The 18,130-nt window shown below is 54.4% G+C and overlaps 1 protein-coding gene across 2 annotated transcripts in view; it reads right to left on the minus strand.

Moving 5' to 3' along the window:
* Nucleotides 1-291: 291 nt before the first annotated feature.
* Nucleotides 292-18,130, minus strand: part of ITGA11 (integrin subunit alpha 11) — a 49,098-nt gene continuing 31,259 nt past the window's right edge. Inside the window, exons 12-30 of one of the 2 annotated variants that reach the window (XM_050903497.1) lie at nucleotides 17,087-17,235; nucleotides 16,650-16,790; nucleotides 15,406-15,609; nucleotides 14,803-14,933; nucleotides 13,943-14,109; nucleotides 12,455-12,597; nucleotides 11,208-11,318; nucleotides 10,889-10,974; nucleotides 9,304-9,511; nucleotides 7,708-7,806; nucleotides 6,244-6,320; nucleotides 5,436-5,525; nucleotides 4,049-4,139; nucleotides 3,797-3,910; nucleotides 2,994-3,080; nucleotides 2,638-2,748; nucleotides 2,097-2,192; nucleotides 1,586-1,699; nucleotides 292-1,312 (exon numbers count right to left, since the gene is read on the minus strand). In XM_050903497.1, coding sequence (XP_050759454.1) covers nucleotides 1,241-1,312; nucleotides 1,586-1,699; nucleotides 2,097-2,192; nucleotides 2,638-2,748; nucleotides 2,994-3,080; nucleotides 3,797-3,910; nucleotides 4,049-4,139; nucleotides 5,436-5,525; nucleotides 6,244-6,320; nucleotides 7,708-7,806; nucleotides 9,304-9,511; nucleotides 10,889-10,974; nucleotides 11,208-11,318; nucleotides 12,455-12,597; nucleotides 13,943-14,109; nucleotides 14,803-14,933; nucleotides 15,406-15,609; nucleotides 16,650-16,790; nucleotides 17,087-17,235 — 2,291 coding nt within the window. In that variant the 3' untranslated portion in view covers nucleotides 292-1,240. Of the gene's footprint in view, nucleotides 1,313-1,585; nucleotides 1,700-2,096; nucleotides 2,193-2,637; nucleotides 2,749-2,993; nucleotides 3,081-3,796; nucleotides 3,911-4,048; nucleotides 4,140-5,435; nucleotides 5,526-6,243; nucleotides 6,321-7,707; nucleotides 7,807-9,303; nucleotides 9,512-10,888; nucleotides 10,975-11,207; nucleotides 11,319-12,454; nucleotides 12,598-13,942; nucleotides 14,110-14,802; nucleotides 14,934-15,405; nucleotides 15,613-16,649; nucleotides 16,791-17,086; nucleotides 17,236-18,130 lie in introns of both variants that reach the window. The other variant, XM_050903496.1, reaches the window with a different exon arrangement.

Consider the following 18,130-nt stretch of genomic DNA (forward strand, 5'->3'; position numbering starts at 1 on the left):
AATGAAAAATCAGATTTTTTTCTTTTTACTCATTTTATACAATGCATGGGGCTGATTCTGCGTCATGCCTTCCCCCGGGCTCGCAAAGGCTGCGCCCCCGGCCACTCGTCCCACCTGACGGCATCCCTTTAAAAACAGGCTGCAAAAAACCTCGCCTCCCACAATAAATAAGTGGAGGAAAAAGTCTGAGCCCCGTCCTCCTCCGCTGCGTCCCAGAGGGGTGTGAGCAGCTCCCCCTCGTACCCAGCCGAGCCGTGGAAGTGGGCTAGCACAGAAGGGGAGTAGAGGCTGTTCATTTTTAAAATACTGTATTTTTAATCCTTAAAAAATAGTAGGACAGTATTTGACAAACTTCATTACACATCCAGCGGACATATGCTTTCTTTTCATCCATAAAATTAATATTAGCATAAATAATTCTGTTATGCAAAAAGAAAGTTTTTTGTCAAACAGCACCGATCATCCGGTTTCGCGTGACACCAAGTATGTACAATTATAATACACGTGCGGACCCTTGCTGGACACAAGCTCTTCAAAACTGCTCAGTTTGTAGAAAACGCTTCAAACTGGTTTTTGATTTTTTTTTTTTAAATTTTTTGAATTTTTTTTCTCCTTTGCTGAAACAGGTAAATATTTTTAGAATAAGTATGTACAGCTGGACACTGGAGATTTGCATTAAGGTGCTTTAATTTGCTATCATTTGTATTCAGTGCATTAAGAAGGCGGCAAATTAAAATCTCCACCCAATTGCTCCGGTTAACGAATACAACGCAGTTTGAGAGCCGCGGCCAGCAAAGCCCGGGGGTTTGCTACAGCCCAGCCACGGGAATGAGCAATCCTCATTCTTTCTTTTTTTTTAAGGATATTATTTTTTAAAGATTTTTGCAGCCCCATAGTTTGCCCCAAGTTACGGGACACCTTGCTTCGGTGGCCCCTCCGTCCCCGTGCCGCTGCCACCTCATTGCAAACCCAGTTTGAAGCTCCTCTCGCTGTGGCGCGGGGCCGTGAGTAGGGGTCGGGGATTTTTGGTATGTGTAGGGTGTTTTGTTTTGTTTTTTTTTTTTTTGGCTTTTGGACCTGTTTAGGTGATTTCACACAAAGGGGTGTACTCTCATCTCGATGCAAACCCAATTTCAGCACCCAAATCCCTCGGCATCGAGGCGGACCTCCTGCTCCGTAACCGGCGAGGGGCTGGGAGAGGGCGCGGGGAAGGGGGGGGAACCCGGCGGCCCCGGCAGCATCACTCCAGCCCCTGGGCGCTCCGCTCCCGCTCTGCCGCTCGCCTGCGGCTCCCGCTTTTAAAAAATCCAAGCTGTAGGGTTTAAAGAGAAACAAAAGAAAACCCCACCATTACTTCAGCTGATTGCTGGGAAGCGTCTTTCTTTTAACGGGATATTGCCGGGAGGTTTAGACCCTGAATATAAATAATATGGAAGCGGAAAGAGGTTAGAGGAGCTTTTTGTGATGTCCGGCGGTGCCGAGGGGCTCGTGGGGCTGCGGACACAGAGCTGGGGGGCCAGGGGGTCCCTCCACACATGGGGGTCTCCACCGAGCCCCCAACGCGCGCAGCTTAAGGGCTGCTCACCTTCCAGAGCACGAGGACGAGCAGGGCCAGGAGCAGGAGACCTCCTAACGTGCTCCCCAGGATGATCCAGATGGGGATCTGTGACTCCTCCGGCTTGGAGATTTCAAACGTTATCTGTAAGGAAAGAGGATCGAAATACGCTGCTGCCGCTGGGTGCAAGAGCCGGGCGGGCAGGGGGTGGGGGGGGGACGGGATGGCACGACGGTGGGGATGCTGAGCATCCCCTCCCTTTGGGAGGATGCCGGAGCTGCTGGGGAGGATGCCCACCCCACGCACCACTGATTCGGCTCAGGTTTTCCCTGCTGAATCCGGTGGTGCTGGGACCGGAGCTGCCCGGCGCTGACCACAGCTGCACCGAGCTGCCCCGGGCTCTGCAGAGTCAGACACCCGGCGCGGGTCACTCCAGCCCTTCTGCCGGCTGCAGGGTTTTTCCCGCTGGGGTCAGAGCAGGGTGTTGCAGCATTCCCAAAGCTGCCAGGTCCGTGTGGGACCGTCCTGCCCAGGGGCTTACCTGGCGGCTGGGGTCCTCCTCGCGGAAGATGAAGGGGCTCCCGAAGCGTCGCTGGAGAGCGGCGTTCGTGATAAGCTTCAGTGACTTGAACTTCAGCTGTGCAAAGAGATGCTGGACGTGAGCATCAGGCATGGGAGAGGACCCAGCGCCCCGACCGGGTGCCCCCCATGGCTTTGCTCCCCAACACGGCTTCGCATCTGTGCCAGGGATGCCGTGTGCTGCATCCGTGGGGGAGGACAATGCAGGTCAAGTAGGGAGTGTGGTTAAATGACAACAAAAAGGACTGCTCGAGGTTACATTCCCCACGATGAGGTGCCGTGCGGGATGTTGGATGCACACACCGATAGAATAAGCAGGATTTGAAAACAAAAGTCGCCCCACACATGTCCAGGCTCCCTGGGAGGGAAGGCAATTACAGGAGAGAAAAAAACCCCGTGTTTTTGTGATGTAAGGGCTCCTTTGGGGGATTTCTGCTCAAAAGCGAGGGCTCCTTTGGGGGATTTCTGCTCAAAAGCCGCGTGTCTGCTTTGGGAGGACTTACTGCTTTCAGAGACTTCATCCACAGATTGCCACGCAAGTGCAAGTTCATCTCCTCGTTGGGGGCTAATTTCACATTGCAGTCGATGGAAACGACGTCAGAGTTGCTGTGGTTCTGCAAGGGGAGAAGTTTGTGGCGTGGGAGCGTCACTGCCAAGGAGGGGATAAACCCCCCCGGCCTTCTCCCCTGCTACACTTGGAGGGGGAGCAAGATCCAAACCACGGTGGAGGGGCCACGCACCCGTCCTCCCCCGTGGCCATGGGGCATCCCCATCCCGGGGGCTTTCTCTCTGGTTTGGTGGCTGCCTGGGGCAGCAGGGCTCAGCCCGGGGCCAGGATCAGGCCCACGGAGGTGCGTACCAGGTGGGGGGTGCGGGAGAGATCCTCCTCGGCGGGCGTCCTCTGGTAGTCGGTGGCATTTCCCCAGACGTTGCAGGTCGCGTTCTCCTGCGGAAGAAGCCGATGGGCTCCGAGCACGGGGACGGGGACCACGGTGGCCAGCTCCCCGTGTCCTGCCCCACGCTCAGCACCCATCCTGGTGGAAGTGGGGGGGAACCCCGGCACCCCCCCGGGCTTTGCTGGTGCTGGCGGCTGAGCCTCTCCCAAGCAAAAATCAGCCCCTGTCCAGGACACCAGCCACGTGCGCTGGGGTGTCACAGGTGACACGGGGACTTTGCCAGACTGCAATACAAAACACCCCCATCGAGGCCAAATCCATCCGTAAACACGCCGTCTCCTGTGCCGGGCTCTTTCCATCACCGGTACGTGAGTCCCGCACGGCTGCAGGGACAGCGGGAGGCTCGGGATGCCCCGGGGTCTGCTCCCAGCCCTCTCACCACTTTTACGGTCACTCGCACCTCCAGTTCGCCCCAGGCACAGCTAATGCTTTCAAGACCCTCAAGAATTCATTCCATACTGGATGGAGGTCTAGCTTGGAGAAATATTTGGACTAAACCCTTTGGCTGCTACCATTTTCCGTGTTTCCAGCCAAGTGAATGCAAAAGGGAGAAGCCCGGGCACGAGCCAAGACCGTTCGTGCAGGTGTGAGCACGGGGGGGGGGTTTGCAAAAGGATGGGGTGACCTGCCGTGGGGTGTCTCCATCCCCACCCCTGCTGCGCCAGGAACCCACACGTGCTTAATGGGGACGAAACCCCCTTCCTACCTGGTCCACCATGAATTCAGTCAGGAGCAGGAGGCGGTTGCCTGCCCGGGTGGCCACGGGGACGGTGAGCTTGATGGTCACCCCCTCCACGGGGAAGAAGCCCAGGTTCTGCAGCTGCGAGGGCAGAGGACAGGGATGTGCCCAGGGTGCCGGTGTCCCGCGGGATGGGGACGAGCAGGGTGACCGTGGCACATCCCACCTGCGGGATGGCGCTCGGGGGGTCCCTCAGCCGGTTTAAAACCCCCTCCTTACCTTGAAGGTGCAATGAAAGGGGGGGCCGATGCTGTCGTATCTTTCCAGGGAGCTGTTCGACCTGATTTCATAGTAGTCCAGGCTCGACGCCCTGTCGTGACAAAGGATGACAAGTTGCGAGGTGGGCTCGGAGCAAACAGAGCGTGAAGCAGCACCATGCCCAGCTGCCCCCAGCACCAGACTGGGCAGCCCCAGTCCCTCTGCAGGCAGATTCCCCAAGGAGAGGACTTGCGGTCTGTCTGGCCCCATTTTGGATGGAAACCATCACCTGGCTCCACCTCATGCAAGAAAAGACGGGGGATTTTCACGCTGTTCTGCTTCTGCAGTATTTTCCCTCTCTTTGTAGAATTTTTCTTGCCTTTTTAATATAACAGAGACCCCCAAGGCCCTGGTCGGAGGTTTCAATGTCATGTGTAAATCAGAGGAGGGAAAGCACATCTCTGTTTTGCAGCTGGAGAGGAGGGGAAGGAGCCAGGGGCATCCGATGGGTGCCCGGGGGAGCCTGGCCAGGATCGCCTGCGATGGGATGCACGCTCACCGGTGTCACGACACGAGGTGTGTGTGTGGCCCAAAGCCCTCAAAACTCTTTGAAATGCTTTCCTCTTTTTTTCTCCCCAAGGTGCCCAAATGTGAATTTTTTGTGCTGTTAGTTTTCCTCCAAGTTCTCCCTTCTCCCGTAAGGGCAATTCTGATATTTGTTAAATTGAGAATCCCCCCGCTCCTCATAAATTGTAAGTATTAAAGTGGTTTTATTTTCAGTGCCCCACTGCCTCTAGTGCAAAAAAAATAAAATGACTGAAGGTCTTAAAAATCTGCTAAGAATTACAGCAAGCGGTGCCAGGGAATGTGCTTCTGGGGTCCATGTTTTTTTCTTATAATCAGGTTAGTAAATTATCATCCGTGCCTTAGCTCCCCGCTCTCCTTGGACCGAGGACGCTCTCTGCTTTAGTTAGTGTTGATGCCCAAACCCTTCCACACACATCCCTCAGCTGAGCTTCTGGTGAGATGACTTTTAGTGGGATGGCTACCGGCCCAGACACTGGCTAGTAACACATGTTATGAACATTATTACCTACAATAAGTACTTTTTCCCCTTAAGAAAAAATTGCCCTCACACCTATTTAATAACACTTGTGCATTTAATCATTATGAAAGCACAGCACCGCGTTGCTTCTTGCTGTTGATTTTTATAAGGACCCACTGAGCGGGATGCCCCTGATTTTACGGTCCCTTCAGCCTCTTTTCTAAATAAATCCCCCAAATTAAAGCTCAGTTTGCACTGGGCTCTGTTTGAACGCAGCTCCCATGGGGCCGGCGCTGGTTTTCCTGAAGGACACCCTGCAAACCGTGCCCCCCCAAAAGCTGCGTCCCCTTCCAAAACACTCACCTGGTGAAGAGCAGGTCGGCTTCGTACTTCAGGTGAAAATTCAGGTGGGCGAAGTTGTCCTCCTTGGTGCTCTCCTTCTCCTCGCTGTCACTGGAACAGCAGCGGGGCAAGCGGGGGGTGAGGCGGGAGCCGGCTCCCCTCTGATTTTTTGGGGGGGGGGGGGGGGTGTCATAGGAAGCAGGTGGGGAAGGGCTGAACTTTTGCTTTTTGGCCAAAGTGCAAAGAGAAGCAATTTTATTCTGTAACTTTTATTAGCCCAAGGCCATAAAAGTAGACCATTTGGAGAGAGGTTTCACACCCAGCAGCCTTAAAGTGGTGCAGCAGCCCCGGCAGAGCGAATCCTCGGCTGCTCTCCGCCACCACGACTGGTGAAAATGAAAAATATCTTAATGAGATTTCAGTTGGCTGTCAGAAAACTTTACCTGTGCAGGGCAAGTGAGCAAGGAGAATTATGCAAAGCGGTTAGGAGGTATTTTTCCTGGGAGTATTTGCAGTTGTGAAGGTGGGTAAGAAAGCAGCAGTGGCTGGAGACCCTTTCTGCTCAGCGCAGAGCCTGGCAGTGACTGCACAGCCTCCACATACGCAGAAAAATGATGGATATAAACATATAGATAAATAAAAATAGCCTGGTTTGTGAATACAGGGCTGCGCACCCTGTAATAACCCATGGCAATCAGGTTTCCTTGTGGTTATTCCCCGAGTAAAGCCTCTAGCATCAGCTATGGCTATGGAAGAAGGAAACCCAACGCAAGCAGGCAACGTCCCGTCGACCTCGCAAACACGTGCAAGGGAGAAAGCAACCATTAACCTGTTAGCAATCAAGTAGATCTCCATGCTTTGAAGGAAAACCGACTTGCTGAATTCAAAATCCAGGCGAAAAGCTACCTGCAGAAGTTGGAAACAGATTGGAGAAACCATTAGGGGAAAAAAAACCCAACCCCGAGTGCCAGGCAGGAGCGGTGCGGGGTGGGTGAGAGCATCCCCCTGATCCCAGTGGGAGATGCTGCCGGGCTTTGGGCAGAGCCTCGGCTTTCCAGGGAGAGAAGAGGCCACGCCAGGGATTTGCAGGATTTGCTCTCAGCCCCGCACGCTGCATTTTTTTGCTCTGAGATTGGAGAAGCAAGCAGCCCCTCTTTGGAAGAGAAAGCCTCCGGGGGACCTGCAGCAAGAGGCTGCTCGCTCCCATCTGCGGCACGGGGTCGGCTGGCGGGGGAAGGCAGCCGGAGAGAGGCCAACAACAATAAAATGTGATAAATGTCACATCTGCAAGAGCTGTGGCAATGACCTCAAACTGTCTGGGACTGCACAGCTGAATATAATATTAAAGCTCCTGCTGCTCTCGGGCCAAATTTCCATTTCCAGCTTGTCTTTGTTTTGGCAGGACCTGGACTACCTGATGCCACGCAGATGCATTCTCAGCCCCCGTAGGTCATGGGGAGTCGGGCTGCTGCGCTCTTTGTGCAGCCACAGGCATCTGAGAGGGCTTTTTTGGGAGCTTTAAAGCCTAGCGAGGTGCCTGGAGCATATCCATCATCATCAAGCTTCTGACAAGGAAAGGCTTCAGACGGATACTGGGGTTGGAAAGATTTTATCTTTAGATCCCACTTGTATCGGCCCCTTTTCCCACGGGGGTGCAGGACGGGCAGGTGGGATTTCACACGGAGCCCCGGTGACTGCAGAGAGCGGCATCTCCTCGCTTTTCCTTCCCCACCATCATGCTGCGTGTAACGTTTGCAAAGGGTTTTATGGCATATAAAAAATGATGCTCACTGGACCTGGGCTTACCCCGAGTGCTGGGAACTGCTGCGAGCTGTGGTTTGGAGGATGCCACCAGCCCGAGGGGGCTTGGGCAGGCTCGGAGGAGGGTCTGGAGGGACCCTGGGTGTTCAGAGCAAGGAAAACCTTGCAGGCAGGGAAGGGTGCCTCATCCTGCGAGGAAGGAGCTCGGGGAAGTTACCATCAGCGGTTTGAAGCCAACATTAAATTGCTCCAAAGGACTGGAGTCAAATTCTTTGACTCGGAGAAGCTGGGTTTAATTTTGGTGCTCTCCTAGCATCAAGGCAGCATCCTAACCATCCCGGCTCCCCTAACGCGCCTTTCAAACACCAGCAACGGACAGAGAAAAGGAAGAAACCAAATGTTTATCTTTAAAAAACCTGTTCAAAGCCGCCCAGCCTGAAGATGGATGGATGTGGCCCCGCAGCCGTGCCGGAGGCAGAGGGCTCCTGTCCCATGGGTGAAGCCTCACTTGGGCAGGAGGGAAGAGCTTTACCTTGGCCTTGGCTCGGAAGAACGGGTAGCTCACATTGCACACTTTCTTGTTGGGGTGCTTATCTTCAGTCATGCAGTCGATGTTGATGTCTGTGTCGTCCTAAAACGGGACACGAAGTGTCGGTGACACCCGGCATGAGCCCCATGACCTGGCTCTTTACGAAAGCAGCAAACACACCCACGGGGCTCAAAACAGGCTTTAACTTTTGGAAAAAACAACCAAGCAAACCAAGCAGCCCCACTTGCTGCAGGCTGGGAATCCTTCCCATGCAGCCGAATTTCTAGGGCCGTCGCTGGAGAGGGGCATTTCTAGCAAGCAACTTCCAGCTTTCTGATTTAAATCCTCTGTAGAAATTTAACTACAGCGGTGAATGAATGAATCCAATTATTCTTGGCACTATTAATTGGGAAGAAGAATATTTTTCTGTGATGAGGAGTCACAGGGAAGCACCAAGAGATAACATGAGCTATTATTCTGCGTGGCCACCAGCTAAGCAGTAATATTTAAGTTCCTCATCTCAACAATTACATTCCTGCTGCTTGAACACCTTCCAGCTCACCAGCCAGGCTGGGGAAGCTCCTGCCCGTCGCAAAGCCCAAGCACAGGCTGGGGTGGGATGGGACACTGACCCTGCTCTGCCTCCTCCGCTGCCAAGCTGTAGTAACCCTACAAGAGGCTGTAGCCTGGTTGTATGCAGGTGTCCATCCCCACCATGAGATGATGAACTATTCCAGTTTTGGGCCCTGACACAAACATTCATCCCCTCCGCTTGGCAATTTGCTTATTTATAAGGACCGGCAGCCAGGAACCCATTAGCCGTGATGCTTCTATAACCAGCTACAGATATTTCCTGCAACCACTGCTGCACGGTGCTTTCTGTTACAGAGCATCGCAGGGTTTTTCCCCCTCACTTAATTTGGAGTAATCTCTCAGAAAATGCATTTTTCTTATTTTGTGGGCAACGTGCCCCGCAATTTTCCCTTGGCACGGCTTGTAGAAAAACAAACGCAGGCCATGGGATCTGCGGGCGGGTATGAAGTCACTGGGGGGATGAAGGAGGGCTCAGCAGCATCAGCATATTTCCCAGACCTCGCTGGGAAAAGGGAGGAGTTCGCACCGAGACCGAGCGAGTGGTGGGGGTGAAATATTGGGGAGGGTGGGAGCGGATGGGGCACGACGGGCTCGTCCAGGGGACAGCCGTAGAGAAGTGGCATCGCCCAGCTCAGTGCTGAGCTGTGGCCACACTCCCGTTATCAGCCCATACTTCCAGGAGTTATATCTCAGCTGCAAAAATTCATCCCTGACGGGAACTTGGCCATGTGCAGCAAGTATTTTTAAACTATTGGAGCAGAAAAATAGAGGGAAATAATTTCATCTGCCTTTGACCTTCTTTCAGGCTCTTAAAATTCAAACGGTTTTGTATTTCCAAAATAAAGAGCTGAAAGGGCTGTAAGTGCTTAGAAACTAAGCCCATAAACATGTCTGATTTATGAGAGATGGAGACATTTTTGGGCTCTGGTTTAGGACACAGCTTTCTCATCCGGCCGGGATTAGAAGCGCCTCTGGAAAGCCCTGGATCTCCCCCGGCAGCCTCACCTTGGGGATCAAGCTGGCAAACTGGAGGTTTCTGGAGAAGGAGATGTTGAGGACCGTGCTGTAGGCGTTTTCGCCTCGGTTCTCCAGCGCCGCGTCCACGGCCACCCTCCTCCGGCTGCTCTCGATGACGAAGACGGAGGCGTCGAAGGAGAGGGTGAAGGCCGAGCAGTCCGGCGCTGCCCTCCGCAGCGCCCGCCGGCAGTAATCCCTGCAAGAGGAGGGCAGCGGTGCAGGCAAGCGCTGCCTGCGGCACCACGCCAAGCCCTAGCCCCAGGATTTCCATGTGCACGGTGCATAGGGTAGTGCAAGGAAATCCCTGCTCTCCCTCTGCCGCGCTGCGCTGCTACGGAAAGAGGAATCACAAATTCCTCCCGTGGACCATCATCTTGCTTGTGATTTTTGGCTAACGGTGCCTAGCTTTCTCAAACCCAGTTAGGAGCTCTTAGTCCAGCTGGGATGTAAGGAAAAAATAGATCCCATACCATTAGTAAAGGGTAAAGCTGGTATTTAGTTTCAGCCTGGCTGAGATCTCTCTCCCAGCAAGTTTACCAGCACAGACTCTGCAATGGCAGCAGCATCTGCTTTTGCAGACTTGACGGGTGTTTGGGCATTTATTTTCTTTATGAAAAATAAAAAAGGAAGGCAAAATGTAGGACAGTGCCACCTTCAGAGCCACCTTTCTGCCTCTAATGGCGGGGCAACCAGGGTGCCAGTTTGAAGGAAGAGCTCTATTCCAACAAGTCACCTCAAAAGTGGTTTTATCGGCAGAAATCACCTCCATATCGGCCGCTCTTCTAGGGCACGATCCAGTTCCCACCGATGCTGTTCGGAAAGCTCCACAGGCTTCAGGAGGAACCAAATTAGAGGTCTGGCACCCTGGTAGATCACAGCATCTGCCCAAGGTTGTTTGTAGGACTCCAGCCTCTAAGATCCATACATAATCCCTACCTATAGCTCACTTCAACCTCCTGCAGCACAGCCCAGCCAGGGGCGCCGGGGGCTCCGGACCCTCTCCCGGTTAAGCCCTGGGTCACAGCCTCAGGACCAAGAGCTTTACAGGAAACACAGAGCAATAAATGCTGAATTACGGGACACAAGTCATCCCCAGGTAGCAGCGCTGGCCATGAGCTTGGTCCAGAGCCCGCTGCCGCTGACGGGAGGCGGAGGTTCAGGCTCCTGTGCTCCTAGATAACCTTTAAAAGCTCTTTAAGCAATGAGAGGTAGCGTATAATTATTTCTGCTGCGTGAGTCAAGCCTGTAATTGCCAAGTGGGTAATGCCAGCCTTGCATTTATTCCCCCCTGTTATTTACTGATTTGTCTCCCTGGCGCTCATCACCATGGCATCAAATATTAGTTGCTTTGTGGATTCCCTGAAAAACCATCGATTCATTCCAGGCAGGGAGCAGGCAGAGGCTCAGAGACCTGCCGTGAGCGGAGGTGCCGAGGAGCACCTCGTGGTGGTGTTGGGGGAAGGACCAGCTGCGATGCCAGTATCTATGGAGCATGGGTTGGGGCTGGGTTTCGGAGCTCCCCCCCCCCAGTTTGTGATACTGGCTGGGAGGACGCTCTGAGCAACCTACTCACATGGCACTGGGCACATCGCTTCTGGCGTCCAGGACCAGATCAGGGACACAGTGCTCATCCTCATTGCACCCGTTCCAGAAAGGGACCTGAGGGGGACAACAAGAGCAGCTCGGTGACGCTTTGAGCCCCGGGTTGTACTCCAAGGAGAAGGGACATGGGCAGTGATCCCAGGCTGCAGCGAATGCCCAGCACATTGCTATCACGGGAGGGATCAGGGATTACAGCCCCGAGATAAAGAAGCAAATGTTACATCCAGAGATAAATCTGCTGAGCAAGTGCCTGATAAAAGCCACCCTGGGAGCTCGGTGCTGCTACCTACCGAGACCTTGAGCGAGGTGGGCCAGCCGTCGTCCAGCATGGGGCCGTTCTCGGGGTGCTCCAGCTCGTAGTCGATGGAGAACGTCACCGGCTTCACATAGTCAGCTGTGTCCTGCAACGGACAGAAAGCATTGTTGAGAAGAACAGGGCTCCTGCTCGTGGAAGGGCAGCACCAGAGAGCAAGGTAACGCAGAACTACAGGCATGTGTGATTATTTTATGAAATAAAAGCTTTGCAATCTGGTATACTTGGGGTGTAATCATCCTGCCTCTCCAGCTAACCCTTACCTAGGGACAGGGACAACCTGGGCTCAGCGGTTCTGCTCAACAGCCATCCGCATGTACATGTCTGATGATGCTGGGAATGTTTTACCCTGGAGATGCTAGCTCTGAAAGGCGGATGCTCTGGGGGGGGGGGATGTCTCCGGGGGGGGACAGCGCTGTCCTGCAACCCTTACCCGGGGCTCATCTGGCTGGTAATGAAGCTGCACCTTTCTTGCAGCTCTATGAGCTCTTCCCATGCATTGCCCCAGCTGCACGGGGTGCAGTCAGATGCTCTGAAGCGAGATGCTTCCTGGGCTAAATCACAAGCTCCGTCTCGAGCTCCAGACTCGAATTTCCCAGAAGTTCACAGTGGTTCAGGCCGGGGCTTGGGGCCGGGCCAGTCTGGCAGCTCGGCCCTCTCTGGCCTCTGCAATATTCTCATCATTCACTGGGAATGTTTGATTTTGGCCAGGTTTGTGCATCAGCTGTTCCCTGCGAGCGATGCAGAGGGTTTCGCTGGCTCCTGCACCCAGGGAGGGGCACCCTGATGGTTAGAGGGGTGCAGAGGGTGAGAGCACTGGGGACTGGCATGGAGGCATTTGGTTCCCAATGGGAAAAATGAGTTTTCGCCGATTTTGGAGCAGGAGGACCAGCCTGACTCGGGCGTCAGGAGTGCACGCCCTCCCTGAGGGCACGGCTAGCAGCTCGTGGAAAGGAGCACAGTGCAAGCTGGGGCTGCAATGAAGTCAGAGCGCTCGGGGACCCGGCAGCTGCCGCATGCCGGCAGCTCCATCCCTGACCACATCAAACCCAGTGCGGAGAAATCCAGGCGCAGGGGATGAGGCTCATCTCCAGTCCCACGAAGCCATCGAGGCTCCTCCGACCACGTGCCGGCGCATCGCCGTTTTGCACGAGGTGGAAAGCATCTCCCCCCCCGGGGGCTGGCAGAGGAAGAGACCCCAGCCTTGTCCTCCTTCCCACTCACCAGGACGTGGAACTGGAGCCTGTCGCAGTGCTCCTGCCCGGCGAGCAGCGCCAGCCCCTTCTGCGTGTGCCGCTCTCCGCTCTCGTCCAGGTGAGCCCGCGGCGTGTACCTGCGCTCGTCGATGGTGGCATTGTACCGCAGCGCTGGAAGGAGAGCAGAGCCGTCAGGGCTTCTCCCTGGGGTTACGCTCACTATATAGCAACACCGGGTCAAAGAACGGGCTTTTGTGCACTCAAACCCCTATTGCCCCGCTGGCAGGAGCGTGGCAGGGCGCTACGCTAAGGGGAAATCACGAAAATCAGGTTACAGCCAGCGTTGCCTGTTTCTAACAGACATTTCTTTTGGGCAAAGCGTCCACTCTCCAGCTCAAACGAGGAACTTTAAAAATGCATTATGACAAGACACTGCGTAAAATCTGTGCAGGGTATATAATTATTCGCCTCTTACATATTGACATGCTGGCCTGTACCAGTGCTGGAGGTATTGTACCCTGGAGCACTTTCCTCTCCTAGATGCTTTACTGGAGATCGTTTGCTTCCTGCAGTGCTGTCAAAAAGAAACTGAAGGTCCCCAGCCCGGCACCAAGCAGGGTGGGATTTGCATCCACGACACCAGTGTGATGCAAAACGTGCATAAGCAAAGAGCAACCATCAGCCCCCAGCACGCACCGTCCACGGGGTGGCTCTTCTGGGTAGAAATAAGTGCAAAATTAAATAAAGAAAGAAAACCCCACTCAGCTTTTTGTCCTGCAAGCTCCACAGTTATAGCAGGGAGGAGGAAAACACTGGATTTGATAGTACAAATCAAAATTCTTGCTCTAGGGGGTGGGAGTTTTTCCTTTGGCTTCGCTCGGGACCCAATTTTCCTTTGACAGTGTTTGCTGCCGAGTTGCAGGGGGCCGAGCCGCTATCGCTTCCCCCGGCTCCAGCTGAGTCACGGGCATCCGCCGGGTAGACTCAGGGTCACAGCAACGTGCAAGGGTTTAGTAGCAGAGCTGGCCAATAGCTTCACAGAGATTCCCCAGGATATTAGGGAAACATGCACATATGGTCGGCAGATGTGTCCTGCCGCTGCAGCGGGGAGGATGGCTGAGCTCTGTGGGACACAGTCCGGGCACGTCCTCTCCTGTCCCGCTGGCTGGCGGGGTGATGGTGATACCCCCGTCGCACGTACCATGGCAAGACGAGCTGTGGGAGAGCTTGGCCCCAGGGTGTAGGTGAGAGAAGAGGTTAAACGTGAGTAAGGTTGTATCCTTGGGGTGTTTCTTGGCACTGCTTAATGGCAGAGCCACCGTCCCTGCTACATCAGCCAGGATAGGGACAAATTTGTGGGTAAAAAGGGATGGGGCGAGTGGCAACATGCATGCCTCCAGGCATGCCAAGCTCCTGGATGGTTTCTCTTGGCAGAAGCCGGGTGCTCCCTTGGGGCTGGAGAGCTAAACAACGCATGAATTGGGGTTTTTGTCCCGTGAGCAGCCGTGCCGCTTACCCACGCTGGCTGTCTGGAAGTGAGCCGAGAGGAAGACGGCAGTGAAGCAGACGAAGGCCGACATGCAGGTGGCATCCTTCCCATTCCGCTTGCAGTCCTTGGTGAAGATGTTGATTTTGGAGGGCTCGAAGCGGATGCTGGCGTTGATCTGGACCACGCTGCGGGACCTGCGGGGCAAGCAAGGGTCGAGAGACGTGCTGCGGCATGGGATGCCCGCACACATCTGCAGTATCCTCCAAAAGTCTCCCACACCTCCAGATTCACCCTTTTCACACCTTTTCACTCTTTTTCTCAACATCAAGAAGGTGCTGAGGAAGACCAAAGGCCACCACAGCATGCTGCTCTACTCTCAGCTCATCTATGTAGCATTTGAAGAATAAAATGGCTTGCACATATTTGCCTCCTGCTTATGCCTGTGAAGTAGCTCAGCACCGAGAGCAGGATTTGGCCCCTTGCATGCACATAGCACTTTCCAAGGCAGGCCCCAGGGGGGCCCATCTCTGCTGGGCACAGCTACCCTCCATCCTAACAGCTTCAAGGGACTTTCCAAACATTAATCAATATCTGAAAATACTAAATTGTTCTTATTAAATAAAAACAGAGGGAGCCTGGGCAAATCACCATGAATCAATTAGCTGGCTTGAAACTCCTGGGGAACTAATGATGAAATTCAATGCAAAACCAACTCTGACATCCTTCTAGGGCCCAATGGCATTGAAATCGCACGGCCCTGCTGGACAGGGGGTCATTATTGTGGAAAGATGGGTCAGATTGTTGAGAGATCAGTTTTCCCCTGAAAAATGTCAGCATATTGCAATGAGCTTCGGGCAGAGGAGAGTGCCAAATGAGATACAGCTAACCACAACAGCACGGCGTTCCCCAGAGAGCCAACGGCCAAGTCTACGAGCCCGTCCTCGTTCAGGTCCAGCTGTCCGTGGATGCTGCATCCAAAATACATCAGGCCCGGCGCGAGGTCCGCAGCTGCTATCCGCTGAAAAGCAAAGGGGAGAATCCAGGCTGGTTTCCAGCAGGAGCATCCCTGCCTGCGAAGGAGAGGTTTGCCGTGCCGACCGCCACCGCGCTGCTGAAGATGCCCCTTCCCAAGTGATTGCACCAAACATAATTTTCCAGGGAGTGAGAGCAGTTTCTCTTCGGAGACACCATCCAGAGATTTCTGCTGAATTTACTCTGCATATTTACTATCTCTCACAAGTGTGAGAAATATTTTATCTATAGTAATCCATTGCACCGAGTGCTAAGGATTGCCCTCAGTTTCAAGCACATTTTCCATACCCTACGTTTGCTTTGTCTTAGACCCCTCACAAGAGAAAATATCCGGCAATAATAATTAACAACGCAATACTGCGTGTGAATTTATTGTGCTCTATCAGTCCTTAAAATGGGCACAAATGACATTTGTTCTGAGGAAGGATGAGGACAATCGAAGCGCCCAGGAGCCATACCTGCTTGTACTTCTTCAGGACGGTGTCTTTGAAGCCAAGGAAGATGTATATCGCTCCTTGGTGCTCATCCTCCAAAGGTGCCCCGACAACAAGGTCGTTGTAGGAGTCCTGGTTAAGGTCGGGCACGGCGGCGATGCAGGAGCCAAAGCGGGAGTTCTGGTAGCTCTGCAGATCGATGAGGGCACCACTGGAAACGAAGTCGTTCTGCTGGGCCAGCCAAAGAGAAAAGGCAAAAAAACCCCAAACCACTTAAAACCATCAGCAGCAAGCCTGGCAAGAGGAGAGAACCCTCAAAGGCAAGCAAACAAGATGCAGTGATGCGTGAGCAATTTCTTTAAGGAAGGAGGTGAGAGCCCTCCCGGGGCTGCAGGACTTTCTGCTCAGCATGTCCTTGGGGAGGGATGACCCCTGCGCCAGCCCCACGCCTGCTTTCCCTGCCTTTTATAGCCACCTACGTAAATAATTGCATAAAAATTTGTACTTTAGATATGGGGACTCCCGCGGCTCTGGGCGGGCTCTGCAGCCTTGGATATAGAGCACAACCTCCTCACTGCCCCGCACGCCCCTGGAGCCTGATGGATTTGGCTCAGAAACTGCATTTTGAGCCAGATTCGAGGGCGGCAGGAAAGCTGGTCCTGCCCCAGAGCGCTGCTGGGCGCCAGGGCAGGGGATGGGGGTGGCACAAGTCCTGTCTGTGCCCTGAAGCGATGGTGGAGGGACCGACCTTGGTGCTCCCCAGCACCCCATGCCTGGCCCACCCTCCGGGCAGTGGGGTGCCCTTGGAGGGAATGGTTTTGGGGGAGGCAAAGCGGATGGAGACTGTTTCTCCAGAGAGACACCCACGTTGCAAAAACCCCACCTTGCAACCCATGCATCACCTCCTCGGGGCCGGGAAGCTTGCCCGGCCGGGAGCAGCAAAGCCTCGAGATGAGGCGGCTCCGCTCCAGCACAGGCTGGACTCCCTTTGCTGGCAGCGAGCAAACCCTCTGAGATTGTTTATAAACAAGGAAAACAGACAAATCCTCCTCGAGTCTCGCAGCAGCCACAACAGTGAGGCGCTGCCAAGCTCTGTTGCCTTTGGGCCGGGCTGCCGTGCCCCGTGATGTTTAATGGAAGCTGGCGGGTGCGTGCAGCCCGGAGCCGCCCTGGGGAGGTGACACGAGGGGACACGGTTCCCACGCTAGCACCCAAATGCCCTGGTCCCTGCGGTGTCCCCGGCTCGCCCCCGCGGTGCTGCCACATACCTCCCGCAGGGTGTAGACATAGACCTTCCCCCTCTCCCTGCCCTCGCTGAAATACATGGGGGCTCCCACCAGCAAAACGTCGGTGACGCCGTCGCCGTTGACGTCGAGGGAGTTGATCTCGCTGCCGTAGTAGGAGCCGATCTGGAGGAGACAGAGGAGGGGATGGGAGCGATGCTCCCGGCATGCAGGGGCACTGCCACCCTCCCCGTTGGGGACCGCAGGGACATTTCAAGCCCTGTCCCTGCTACAGCCACGCGGTTCGGAGCTGCGGGTGCAGCGACAGCCAGGGCATCCCCAGCTGCTCGTGGATGTGCTGCACTGCTGAGCCATTTAAACAGAACAATTTGCAAAATGAAGGGGGAGGGTTGATGGAGGAGCATGCGTGCCACGTGGAAAAATCAGTGCAGCATCCTTGGCAGCGTGTGCCCCGGCGTTACCTGCTCTCCCTTCAGCGCCTGGTGGATGGTGAGGTTTCGGTTGTTGTGCATGCTGAAAATGATGACTTTCCCAGTGTGGTTGAACCTGGGCGCTCCCGCGACATAAATCCGCTCGTGCTTGGTGGATATGACGGAGGAGACGGTGTAACCTGGAAGGGGGAGCGGGCGCGGGGTGAGCACGGCCGAGCGGCTCCCTGCCTGCTCCCGGTAATCTGCTTTCCATTAGGCCCCAGCTGCTGACACAACTCTGGCCACCTCCCAGATCGGGAAGCTAGAAACCCAGATTTCTTCAAAGATAAAGGCATTCAAATAAACCCCAGCGCCCTGACCCTGGGCTTTGAGCCACCTGCTCAGGTCCTACCTACACCCGGAGCAGCCCAGCTGTGCCAAGAGTTTTGGCACGGCTTAACGCAGCCGGCAAAGCCGGTGCAAAACCCTTCTTTCATCGAAGGTGAGTCCAGTTCCCGTCCTGATAAGTGTTTTACTTCATGGCTCACATCAAGTTAAACAAACGCTAGCAAGGTGCCTGCACGCCGGGAGGCTGCGGCGCCCGCCGCACCACTCCTTCAAGACCCCGGCAACACCGCGTCCGACACCAAGCGTGAAAGACTTTGCTGATGCTTGATGCTAACATTCACAGTCCAATAAAAGCCATGAATCCGTCAAGACCGTTGCTCACGAGTCCTTATGGAAATAACCCTGAGTAAGCGAATGACCCTGAGCAATCCCTCTTTCCTACCCAGACGGGTTATTTTCTGCGCCAGGATCACCGACACCACACATCGCACGCGGGGCTGCGGCACTTGCCCGTGGTTGCAGATATGCTTATGTAGGAATATAACACTGGGGCTGCAAAATCCTATTTTTCAAACCCAGCTCCAGGTTCCTGCACGTTCACAGTCCGTTTTAAATGCTACTTAAATTATGAGAAACTCAAAGCATGGCCAACCATGAAGCTGGATCAGATCACTCAGGATCACATCCAGTCAAATTTTGAGTATCTCCAGGGATTACCGGGGTTTACAGACCCCTTTCCCTGGGCAT

The sequence above is a fragment of the Gymnogyps californianus genome, chromosome 11 (genome assembly GCF_018139145.2).
Source record: "Gymnogyps californianus isolate 813 chromosome 11, ASM1813914v2, whole genome shotgun sequence".
NCBI classification, from domain to species: Eukaryota; Metazoa; Chordata; class Aves; order Accipitriformes; family Cathartidae; genus Gymnogyps; species Gymnogyps californianus.